Below are 13,616 nucleotides of genomic sequence, written 5' to 3' on the forward strand. Positions count from 1 at the left end.
ACGTTTGAGTCTCCCAGTCTATATCTGACAAATTAAAATCTCCACCCAGAACTATAACATAGTCAGGAAATCTACTCGGAATATTTTCCAAATTTTCCTTCAGGTGCTCTGCCACAACAGCTGCTGAGCCAGGGGGCCTATAGAGACATCCAATTACCATGTTTTAGCCTGCTTTAATCATGACATTCAACCAAATTATTTCACAATTCGGATCTACGTCAATTTCCTTCGATACTGTTGCACTTCTTATCACTATAAACACGCCTCCCCCTTCACTGTCCAGCCTGTCTCTGCAGTATACATTCCAATCTGAGTTTAAAATTTCATTGCTGTTTATATCTGGTTTCAGCCAACTTTCTGTCCCTAGTACTATGTGGGCATTGTGACCATTTATTAATGAGAGCAGTTCTGGGACCTTTCTATAGATGCTCCTCCAGTTTACTATTACCACATTAATATTGTTATTCCCTGTTGCGTTTTGCCTACCACTACCTCGTTGCGTCTCAGGAGTCATCTTGTCGGGCCTAGGGAGGGAATTCTCTAACCTAAAAAACCCACATGTGCACTCCACACGTACTCCGCTACCCTTGTAGCCACTTCCTGCGTGTAGTGCACGCCTGACCTATTCAGGGGGACGCTACATTTCTCCAACCGATAGAGAAGGTCGAGAAATTTGCACCTCAGATCTCCGCAGAATCGTCTGAGCCTCTGGTTTAAGCCTTCCACTCGGCCCCAAACCAGAGGACCGTGATCGGTTCTGGGAACGATACTACCAATAGTTAGCTCTGATTCCACCCCGCGAGTGAGGCTTTCCACCTTTACCAACTCCGCCAACCGCCTGTACGAACTGAGGATGACCTCTGAACCCAGACGGCAGGAGTCATTGGTGCCGACATGAGCAACAATTTGCAGTCGGGTGCACCCAGTGCTCTCTATCGCCGCCGGCAGGGCCTCCTCCACATCTCGGATGAGACCCCCCAGCAAGCAGACAGAGTGAACACTGGCCTTCTTCCCTGACCTTTCCGCTATTTCCCTAAGGGGCTGCATCACTCGCCTAATGTTGGAGCTCCCAATCACTAATAAACCCCTCCCCCTGTGTGCCTGCTCGGACCTTGCTGAAGGAGTAGCCACATGTCCACTCATAGGCAGAGCAGGCGATGCCACATGGTCAGCCTCCACATTGACCCTCCGCCTTGTGCGCCGCTGAACCCGCCACTCCCCTTGGGGAGAGAGGGTGGCCCAACTGCGCCCGGTACCCGCGAATATGTCTCGACAGCAGGGCCCGTGGGTGAAGCATGTAACACCTGGGGTTTACCATGCGACGCACCATGGTTTTATTTCTATCATTTGACTTTAGATTTGCCTTACTTTACTCAGTGCCCATTCTTTCTCTTCATTAATATGTTTTTCATTTCGTGTGTATTATTGTATGAATATTTGTGTGCTGCACTTCCTTCCTTAATGTGGTTTTGGCTGAACACTCTTTTCATTGTGACTGCCTTGTGTTCGGCATGGGAGTAGCAGCCATCCATTTCACAGTATAGTCTTCCCTCATAAAGTTTGTTGTAAATAATCCACTACAGTTTAAAAGGAACAATGATGACACAACTGCAATACCAGAAGAAAAAAGGGCATTCATTATGCCACATTAAGATTGTTTGTAGCACAATGCTGCAACCAAAAGTTTTAATCACTTACCCATTGATATAAAATACCTGACACACAGCAAAGTAAAATTTGAAACTAAACTGAAAACGTTGCTCTTCTGTTTGGTGACTCCTATTCTGCGGAAGATTATCTATTACTGTAATGTGTAAATGGTGATGGATGAGTAGGAATTATTAACATCTGTCTTTCATTAATTAAAAAACGTAAAAACTAATAAATGATCAGCATGAAGGAATATTTACAAAAAAATTGTTGATGTCAATACATAATGACTTGTTCCATATAATTAAGATTTATCATGCAAATGATACATGCAACTATGTACATATCCATTGGTATATCACAAAACATGATATAGACCTATATACTTTGAAAACCTCAAAATGACATTCAAAAGTAAAATCAACTAGATGATCAAAATAGACGCACATTCCATTTGTGCTATGCTTGGTTATTCCTGAAAACTGACAGAGTTATGGGTGAGAAATATTCCAGGAAAAAAGCAAACGGGCTATTTTGGGAAAGGTACGCCTACATCTGACACAGTTTAGGCTATAATTACTAAAAAATTACTCGCATACATGTTAAAGCAAAATATTCATTTCAAGGGGCCTTAAGCATTTGAGACTATTTTTTAAGTATAAATTTAATGGGCAAATTAATGGAAAATTATACAGTGAGTACATATCATGAAAGAGAATTTCTTCAAGTTTTGTTTAATGTTAGTAGATGTCAACCTGGATCCATCTGTTGCTCTGCACACGTTGAGATGATATTCCACTTCTTGCCATGTATTCACCAACGTTTCAGGTGTAGCTGTCCCAACTGCCACGACGATTCCTGCCCATAAATGATTGATGTCTCTGAGCTTTTAACTGTACATAACATTTTTTATGAGGCCGCAAAAGAAAAAGTCCATTGGGGTTAAGTCTGGGCTTTGTGGTGGCCAAGGTATTGGCCCAGCCCTGCCTATCCACCTTCGTGGAAAGTGAGTGTCAAGAGCCACACACACGATTACTGTAATGAGGTGAGGTGGGGTGGGGTGCCATCTTGTTGGAAAAACACAAGCCCCTTTTCTACCTCAGTATCGTCCATTTGCGGAAAGACGCACTCAGTCAACATATCACAGTAAACGCCCCTGTTTATTGTTTTTTATACAAAAATGAAAGGACCAATCACACGATCTTCAATCAAACTGCACCAGACATTAACTTTTGGAGAGTCGCGTTGATGCTGAAAAACTTTGTGTGGATTCTCTGCCCCCTAAATTCTGCAGTTATGATGATTAACTGTTCCACTGACATGAAATGTAACCTCATTATAAAAGAGAATCTGGACCGAACTGAGGGAACAGAGGGGAAAAAAACAGCACTGCTGCCATCTCAAGGTCAAGCAGACCTTACAACTGCAGGGGAGCCAAACTTGGAGAGTTGATGACTCAAACACCACAAACTAGAATAGTGTATGTCACTTTGTACAGATTCTAGGACACATTAAAACTATGGAGTTCTTTTTCAAACACATTTTATGTAACTGAATGAGGCATAATAGGTAAGATTTCAAAGTGAGAACTTGGGTAAACTACAGTGAGACTAATGCACTGGCAATATAATAAAACAAGAACTCTATTCAGCATGAAGGTATACCTCTAAGCAGTTCTGTTTCTTTAACATTTCAATAATCATTCACTTTTTTGACATGTAAAAGATACAATAGCATGCATAGCTTCTTTCCTCATTGTGCATGTTTAAGGGGTAGCAAAGAACATGTGGGTAAGTTTTTTACAAACGTGAACACTAAAAATGTTATGCATAAGAGTCAAAAACTGAAAATATAATGAACAAGAAGCACTACTGATATCAGCAAGCAAACAAGCATTAGTTTCAGAATTACATTTTCATTTGCTATCTGTACTAATACAAAACCATGATTTTCACATGATTTCCTTCTGTTTCTGGTTATCCAAAATATAGCAGCAAGAAACAAATTAGAGTAATGAGGCCCAATGTTTCATAGTACTAGAGCATTCCCATTTAACACTTGGAAAAATAGTAACCAGAAGTGATACAACATGTGATTCTGTTTCTGTCATTGCCTAAAGTCTGTTGCAGCTCTCAGTGCCAGTTTATCCAGTGCAAGCATCTTTCTCTCAGCATAGCTACTTCAATGCTGTATCACTTCTGGTTACTATTTTTCCCAGTGTTGAATGGAGAATACTAAAAACTCCTAGTTTTGGAAACTGTTGAAAAGTAACATGCCATGTGAATTCAATCGAACATAATCACAATGACTAACGTTCTTTCAACAGAAACAAATTCACCTGTCATGCTTTAGCATGATTGGGCAGATAAACAAATAAATGGTGTACTATCAGTCTAAAGACAACATTTTAGCTCATTCACACTAACATTTTATTTTCATCAGGAGGCAGAATTAGTTCTGTTAAGTTCAAATGATACAAACATTGTCGTTAATCCCAGAAATTAAACATCAACAGAGAAGATAATAAATGATGATTTTTGTGGAAGTTACTGTACGGTTAAATGATTATGGCATCCTCTTGGATAAAATATTTCGGAGGTAAAATAGTTCCCCATTCGCATCTCCAGGCAGGGACTACTCAGGATGACATTGTTATCAGCAAAAACAAAACTGGCATTCTACAAATCGGAGCATGGAATGTCAGATCACTTAATCAGGCAGGTAGGTTAGAAAATTTAAAAAGGGAAATGGGTAGGTTAATGTTAGCTATAGTGGGTATATGTGAAGTTCGGTGGCGGGAGGAACAAGATTTCTGGCCAGATGAATACTGGGTTATAAATACAAAACCAAATAAGGATAATGCAAGAGTAGGTTTAATAATGAATAGGAAAATAGGAAATGTGGGTAAGCTACTATGGACAGCTTAGTGTCCACATTATTGTAGCCAAGATAGACAAAAAGCCCATGCCTACCACAGTAGTACAAGTTTATATGCCAACTAGCTCTGCAGATGATTGAGAGATCAAAGAAATGTATGGTGTGATAAAAGAAATTATTCAGATAGTTAAGGAAGATGAAAATTTAATAGTCATGTGGGATTGGAATTCAATAGTAGGAAAAGGAAGAGAAGGAAAAGAAGTAGGTGAATATGGACTGGGGTAATGAATGAAAGAGGAAGCCGCCTGGTAGAATTTTGCACGTATCATAACTTAATCGTAGCTAACACTTGGTTTAAGAATCGTGGCAGAAGCTTGTATACGTGGAAGAGGCCTGGAGACACTGAATGGGCTCAGATTGATTATATAATGGCAAGACAGAGACTTAGGAACCAGGTTTTAATTTGTAAGATATTTCCAGGGGAAGATGTGGACTTTGATCACAATTTATTGGTTATGAACTGTAGACTAAAACTGAAGAAACTGCAAAAAGATAGGGATTTATCCAGATGGGACCGGGATAAACTGAAAGGGCCAGAGGCTGTAGAGAGTTTCAGAGAGAGCATAAGGGAATGATTGACAGAAACAGGGGAAAGAGATACAATAGAAGAAGAATGGGTAGCTTTGAGAGACGAAATAGTGAAGGATGAAGAGATTCAAGTAGATAAAAAGACAAGGACTAGTAGAACTCGATGAGTAAGGAAGAAATATTGAATTTAATTGATGAAAGATGATATAAATTCAGTAAATGAAGCAGGTCAAAAGGAATGTAAACGTCTCAAAAATGAGGCTGACGGGAAGTGCAAAAATGGCTAAGCAGGCATGGCTGAAGGACAAATGTAAGGATGTAGAAGCATGTATCACTAGGGGTGAGACAGATACTGGCTACAGGAAAATTAGAGAAATCTTTGGAAAAAATAGAACCACCTGTATGAACATAAAGAGCTCAGATAGTAAACTAGTCCTAAGCAAAGAAGGGAAAGCAGAAAGGTCGAAGGAGTATGTAGAGGGTCTACACAAGGGCGATGTACTTGAGGATAGTATTATGGAAATGGAAGACGACGTAAATGAAGATGAAATGGGAGATAAGATACAGCGTGAAGAATCTGACAGAGCACTGAAAGACCTAAGTCGCAACAAGTCCCTGGTAGTATACAACAGTCCATTAGAGCTAGCGACAGCCATGAGAGAGCGAGCCATGACAAAACTCTTCCATTTGGTGAGCAAGATGTATGAGACAGGCGAAATACCCTCAGACTTCAAGAAGAATATAATAATTCCAATCCCAAAGAAAGCAGGTTGCAGTAGTTATTCAGAGATGAAAATGCTTCACAGGATAGAGTAGCATGGAGAGCTCCATCAAACCAGCTTCTGGACTGAAGATGACAGCAGCAGCAGCAACAACAACAACAACAAATGCATTTGAACTTGCTTACTATGGCTCCCCTCTACAACTATTACTCCACCCACCCCACATTACCTTCCAACACCAAACTGACAATTTCTTCTTGATGCCTCAGGATTTGTGCTGTAAACTGATCCTTTCTTTTAGTCGACTTGCACAATAAGTTTCTTTTCACCGTAATGAGATACAGTTCCTTCTCATTAGTTATCAAATCTCTAGGATTTTTTTTTGGTATATTTGTGCAAACATAACACTAACTGAATAGGCACACACTGTTGAGGATATACACCTTTAATTCACTTTATTTTTACAACCTGTAATTGCTTAGTTCACAATAAAAGTGTGTGTTTCCTAACTAAACAAAGATAAGATTAACAAAATATTTCATTGTGACGGATAGGCTAATCCTCAAGTTGCTATGCATCCCTCCCATCCCCATCCCTACCCCTGCACTTTTTGAACCTTGAAGCCCCTTGGAAATGGGGATATGGGAAACATGGTTTTTGACTGATCTGTCCATCTTTATTGTTGCTGGGCACTGTAGTGTAGGTGATTTTAGTTCCAGATGCTCCTACATTGGGAGAGAAGCATAGCGGGAGAGACAAGAGACTTTCACTCTGTTAAATCCTTTTCAAAATATGGGAGCTTCAGATACTAGATAGATACTGTTCCCTCTTAATTGTTCAACTAGGTCTTGCAGGCGTTTGTTCCCCTCTGGAGAAATTTGAACATCCTGTGTACAGTGGTTCTAACAGAGGGCAGACAGTATCATTCCCAACCAAATGTGAGGTTTTGTAAAAGTCCTTATGGATGAAAGCGCATTAGGTTTCATGTGGTTCAGGTGTAGAAGGGCAGAGCAGGACCATATTCTTTGGTTGAGTTTCCCAAACTCTGGAAGTTGTTCTTCCTGTGAACAGCTGTGGCTCTTTTGAGAGTAATTCTGCTGGCAGTCTTACCTGTAGACCAGCTGGTCTGCAGCATAACCTGTGTCTTTCTTCAATGAAGTCCACAAACCAAGAAGTACTAAGGTAGTTTATGGAATATTAATATCATCTGTCCCAGTCTGTAATAATCATTTTAGAAATGCAAATTGGGAAATCAAGCATTTAACTGATGCTCAGCCACACATGTTGCTGCAATATTCATAATATGAAAAGCCTCTGGCCATTGTGTAAAATGCTCCACTACAGCTAGAAAATAATAATAATAATAATAATAATAATATAATACAAATATAGAATACATCACATACATTCAGCAACAGAAAGATTCACATTAAGCAGAAAGAAAGGAGGAAGGGGATTTATCGACATAAAAAACCTACATTGTGGACAGGTAGACAATTTAAGAAAATGTTTTCTAGAACGAGCAGAAACTAGCAAAATACACAAAGCAATCACTCATATAAATACATCGGCTACACCATTGCAATTTTATAACCACTTCTACAACCCTTTAGATCACATAACATCAACAGATACGAAGAAAGTAAATTGGAAAAAGAAAACACTTCATGGCAAGCACCCGTATCATCTAACACAGCCACACATCGATCAAGACGCATCCAACACATGGCTAAGAAAAGGCAATATATACAGTGAGACAGAAGGATTCATGATTGCAATACAGGATCAAACAATAAACACCAGGTATTACAGCAAGCATATTATTAAAGATCCCAATACCACAACAGATAAATGCAGACTTTGTAAACAACAAATAGAAACAGTAGATCACATCACAAGCAGATGTACAATACTAGCAAATACAGAATACCCCAGAAGACATGACAATGTAGCAAAAATAATACACCAACTACTTGCCATACAACATAAACTAATAAAACAACACGTTCCCACATACAAGTACACACCACAAAATGTACTGGAGAATGATGAATACAAATTATACTGGAACAGAACCATTATAACAGATAAAACACCACCACATAACAAACCTGACATCATACTCACCAATAAAAAGAAGAAACTAACACAACTAATTGAAATATCCATACCCAATACAACAAATATACAGAAGAATACAGGAGAAAAAATTGAAAAATACATCCAACTGGCTGAGGAAGTCAAGGACATGTGGCATCAGGATAAAGTTGACATTATACCAATTATACTATCAACTACGGGAGTCATACCACACAATATCCACCAGTACATCAACGCAATACAGCTACATCCAAACGTATATAAACAACTACAGAAATCTGTAATTATTGATACATGTTCAATTACCCAAAAGTTCCTAAATGCAATGTAACATATACCGTACAGTTAAAAGGAAGTCACGCTTGATCAAGGTCCGCGTCACTTTCCATTTTTAACCAGACATAACGTATGAGACAGGAAAGACAAATAATAATAATAATAATAATAATAAAAGAATAGGCCTCCGGTATGTTCTGCCAGTCGTAAAAGGCGATGAAAAGAACAAACCACTAATAGGGCTAACCCCCCTTTTAGTGTGATTACTTGGTTCAGGACAGAACTAAAGAAGCCTCGGACAAGCGCCGTCATGGTCGGGGACGGCGCTTGAACCCTATGCCCGCCCACAATGGTAATGACACTGCTAGCCAACTGGAAAATGATTTAAATCCAAATAGAGGTGTTTTGCAGGATATGCTTCCTGCAACCACCCTAGAAGGAAAACAAAGACAGAGGATGAGATGGTCAGATGAAGTTAATCGACACCTCATGTTCTGTTATTACCAAGCAACAAACCTAGGAACCAACACAACTGGATACAGATCACAAGTATACACAACATTTATTACCAGATACCCAGAATTAAAATTTTTAACAGAACAATGTCTAGCTGATCAGATTCATGTAATAATAAAAAATAACAGGATACCCCAGTCAGAATTAGAAAACATCAAACAACAAGTACAACAAATACTGGAACAAAATAATGTGCAATTAGAAGAAGAAGAAAATACAGTAATGGACTCAAACATCCCAGAGCAAACAAACAAAGAACAACATGCATCAATTAAACAATCAGAGGAAAATGAAATCTTAAGACAGCCACCAGCACAAGCACAAATAGAACACGAAGTGACACACATGTTAGATATAGAAGAAAAATTTCAGTTGACATATATAGAATACAAAGACACAAATACAGACATTAGACCATTCGTGCATAGACCACCAAATAGCCCACAAGTCGAAACAACAATAAAAACTATCAACACAATCATACACAACAAAATAAATGAATACACAACTATGGAAGAGTTACAACTACTGGTTTATGTAGGAGCACTCACTACACTAAATATACACACTAGGCAGATATCAGAACCAACCAACACACAGAAGAAACCCACAAAACCAGCATGGCAACACAGGCTACAGATCAGAATAGAAAAACTGAGAAAAGACATCAGACAGCTAACACAATTTATAAGAAATGAAATATCAGACAAAAAACGAAAAAGGTTAGGTAAAATCTCACAACAAGAAGCAATAGAGCAATTAGATGAAAAGAAGCAAAAATTACAAGCTTTGGCGAAACGACTTAGAAGATACAAAAAAAGTGAAAATAGAAGGAAACAAAACCAAACATTCAACACAAACCAAAAGAAATTTTACCAAACAATAGATAACACACACATAAAAATAGACAATCCACCAAACATAAGAGACATGGAACACTTCTGGAGCAGCATATGGTCAAACCCGGTACAACATAACAGGCATGCACGGTGGATACAAGCAGAAACAGATACATACAAGATGATACCACAAATGCCTGAAGTGATAATTTTGCAACATGAAGTCACCCGAGCAATTAATTCTACGCACAATTGGAAAGCCCCTGGAAATGATAAAATAGCAAATTTCTGGCTAAAGAAGTTCACCTCAACACATTCACATCTAACTAAATTATTTAACAGTTACATTGCAGACCCATACATATTCCCTGATACACTTACACATGGAATAACTTATCTGAAACCTAAAGATCAAGCAGACACAGCAAACCCAGCTAAATATCGCCCCATAACATGCCTACCAACAATCTACAAAATATTAACTTCAGTCATTACACAGAAATTAATGACACATACAACACAGAACAAAATTATAAATGAAGAACAAAAAGGCTGCTGCAAAGGAGCGCGAGGATGTAAAGAGCAACTGATAATAGACGCAGAGGTGACATATCAAGCTAAAACTAAACAAAGGTCTCTACACTACGCATACATTGATTACCAAAAAGCTTTTGATAGTGTACCCCACTCATGGTTACTACAAATATTGGAAATATACAAAGTAGATCCTAAATTGATACAGTTCCTAAACATAGTAATGAAAAACTGGAAAACCACACTTAATATCCAAACAAATTCAGATAATATCACATCACAGCCAATACAGATTAAGCGTGGAATATACCAAGGAGACTCATTAAGTCCTTTCTGGTTCTGTCTTGCTCTGAACCCACTATCCAACATGCTAAATAATTCAAATTATGGATATAATATTACTGGAACATACCCACACAAAATCACACATTTGCTATACATGGATGAACTAAAACTACTGGCAGCAACCAATCAACAACTCAACCAATTATTAAAGATAACAGAAGTATTCAGCAATGATATAAATATGGCTTTTGGAACAGACAAATGTAAGAAAAATAGCATAGTCAAGGGAAAACACACTAAACAAGAAGATTACATACTTAATAACCACAGCGACTGCATAGAAGCGATGGAAAAGACAGATGCCTATAAATACCTAGGATACAGACAAAAAATAGGAATAGATAATACAAATATTAGGGAAGAACTAAAAGAAAAATATAGACAAAGACTAACAAAAATACTGAAAACAGATTTGACAGCAAGAAACAAGACAAAAGCTATAAATACTTATGCTATACCAATATTGACCTACTCATTTGGAGTAGTGAAATGGAGTAACACAGACCTAGAAGCACTAAATACACTTACACGTTCACAATGCCACAAATATAGAATACATCACATACATTCAGCAACAGAAAGATTCACATTAAGCAGAAAGGAAGGAGGAAGGGGATTCGTCGACATAAAAAACCTACATTATGGACAGGTAGAAAATTTAAGAAAATTCTTTCTAGAACGCGCAGAAACTAGCAAAATACACAAAGCAATTACTCATATAAATACATCGGCTACACCACTGCAATTTCATAACCACTTCTACAACCCTTTAGATCACATAACATCAACAGATACGAAGAAAGTAAATTGGAAAAAGAAAACACTTCATGGCAAGCACCCGTATCATCTAACACAGCCACACATCGATCAAGACGCATCCAACACATGGCTAAGAAAAGGCAATATATACAGTGAGACAGAAGGATTCATGATTGCAATACAGGATCAAACAATAAACACCAGGTATTACAGCAAGCATATTATTAAAGATCCCAATACCACAACAGATAAATGCAGACTTTGTAAACAACAAATAGAAACAGTAGATCACATCACAAGCGGATGTACAATACTAGCAAATACAGAATACCCCAGAAGACATGACAATGTCGCAAAAATAATACATCAACAGCTTGCCTTACAACATAAACTTATAAAACAACACGTTCCTACATATAAGTATGCACCACAAAATGTACTGGAGAATGATTAATACAAATTATACTGGAACAGAACCATTATAACAGATAAAACAACGCCACATAACAAACCTGACATCATACTCACCAATAAAAAGAAGAAACTAACACAACTAATCGAAATATCCATACCCAATACAACAAATATACAAAAGAAAACAGGAGAAAAAATTGAAAAATACATCCAACTGGCTGAGGAAGTCAAAGACATGTGGCATCAGGATAAAGTTGACATCATACCAATTATACTATCAACTACAGGAGTCATACCACACAATATCCACCAGTACATCAATGCAATAGAGCTACATCCAAACGTATATATACAACTACAGAAATCAGTAATTATTGATACATGTTCAATTACCCGAAAGTTCCTAAATGCAATATAACACATACCATACAGTTAAAAGGAAGTGACGCCTGATCAAGGTCCGCGTCACTTTTCATTTTTAACCAGACTTAACGTCTGAGAAAGTAAAGAATAATAATAATTAATGGAGTAAGGCAGTTGATCCCCCAGAGTCACAATATCTGACAGAAGTGTGCCATAGGTGTAACTATGGTGCCGAGGGGGAGGGGACACATGTCTGACACATGTCTTCCAATCTTGTGTAGTTGGCATCTTGTACAAGCTTGTGCTTGTGTTATCAAGTCATACAGAAAAAAATGAAATGCTATTGGACATTGCTTTGAACGTACAGTTTTTGTGGACATTCATTGTGCCAAATTTAGTGAACCCATCTGGGTGGCAGATTTCTTGCACCATTTCCGACTGGTGCTTGACATACAGAATGATGTACTTCTGCCCAGAGCAAACTTAGCATGAATACAGTACTATGATAACATTGACAACAATGTCAATGTATTTCCTGATATTTTGTTGGTGAAATAAGCAAAAAACAAATGTTGTTGTTGTGTTGTTGTGGTCTTCAGTCCTGAGACTGGTTTGATGCAGCTCTCCATGCTACTCTATCCTGTGCAAGCTTCTTCATCTCCAAGTACCTACTGCAACCTACATCCTTCTGAATCTGCTTAGTGTATTGATCTCTTGGTCTCCCTCTACGATTTTTACCCTCCACGCTGCCCTCCAATACTAAATTTGTGATCCCTTGATGCCTCAAAACATGTCCTACCAACCGATCCCTTCTTCTAGTCAAGTTGTGCCACAAACTTCTCTTCTCCCCAATCCTATTCAATACCTCCTCATTAGTTACGTGATCTACCCACCTTATCTTCAGCATTCTTCTGTAGCACCACATTTTGAAAGCTTCTATTCTCTTCTTGTCCAAACTGGTTATCGTCCATGTTTCACTTCCATACATGGCTACACTCCATACAAATACTTTCAGAAACGACTTCCTGACACTTAAATCTATCCTCGATGTTAACAAACTTCTCTTCTTCAGAAACAATTTCCTTACCATTGCCAGTCTACATTTTATATCCTCTCTACTTCGACTATCATCAGTTATTTTACTCCCTAAATAGCAAAACTCCTTTACTACTTTAACTGTCTCATTTCCTAATCTAATCCCCTCAGCATCACCCGATTTACTTTGACTACATTCCATTATCCTCATTTTGCTTTTGTTGATGTTCATCTTATATCCTCCTTTCAAGACACTGTCCATTCCGTTCAACTGCTCTTCCAAGTCCTTTGCTGTCTCTGACAGAATTACAATGTCATCGGCGAACCTCAAAATTTATACTTCTTCTCCATGAATTTTAATACCTACTCCGAATTTTTCTTTTGTTTCCTTTACTGCTTGCTCAATATACAGATTGAATAACATCGGGGAGAGGCTACAACCCTGTCTCACTCCTTTCCCAACCACTGCTTCCCTTTCATGCCCCTCGACTCTTATAACTGCCATCTGGTTTCTGTAAAAATTGTAAATAGCCTTTCGCTCCCTGTATTTTACCCCTGCCACCTTCAGAATTTGAAAGAGAGTATTCCAGTTAACGTT

The 13,616-nt window shown here is 38.3% G+C and overlaps 2 protein-coding genes across 3 annotated transcripts in view; one reads left to right on the plus strand and one right to left on the minus strand.

Annotated features, from left to right (window-relative positions):
• LOC126260063 (b(0,+)-type amino acid transporter 1-like) overlaps positions 1-13,616 on the plus strand; it is a 548,204-nt gene that overhangs the window by 441,603 nt on the left and 92,985 nt on the right. The window lies entirely within an intron of this gene.
• LOC126260064 (uncharacterized) overlaps positions 2,432-13,616 on the minus strand; it is a 46,973-nt gene continuing 35,788 nt past the window's right edge. The window contains exon 4 of the mRNA XM_049957259.1: positions 2,432-2,508. Coding sequence (XP_049813216.1) covers positions 2,475-2,508 — 34 coding nt within the window. The 3' untranslated portion in view covers positions 2,432-2,474. The remainder of the gene's footprint in view (positions 2,509-13,616) is intronic.

This window comes from Schistocerca nitens, chromosome 5, assembly GCF_023898315.1.
Source record: "Schistocerca nitens isolate TAMUIC-IGC-003100 chromosome 5, iqSchNite1.1, whole genome shotgun sequence".
NCBI classification, from domain to species: domain Eukaryota; kingdom Metazoa; phylum Arthropoda; class Insecta; order Orthoptera; family Acrididae; genus Schistocerca; species Schistocerca nitens.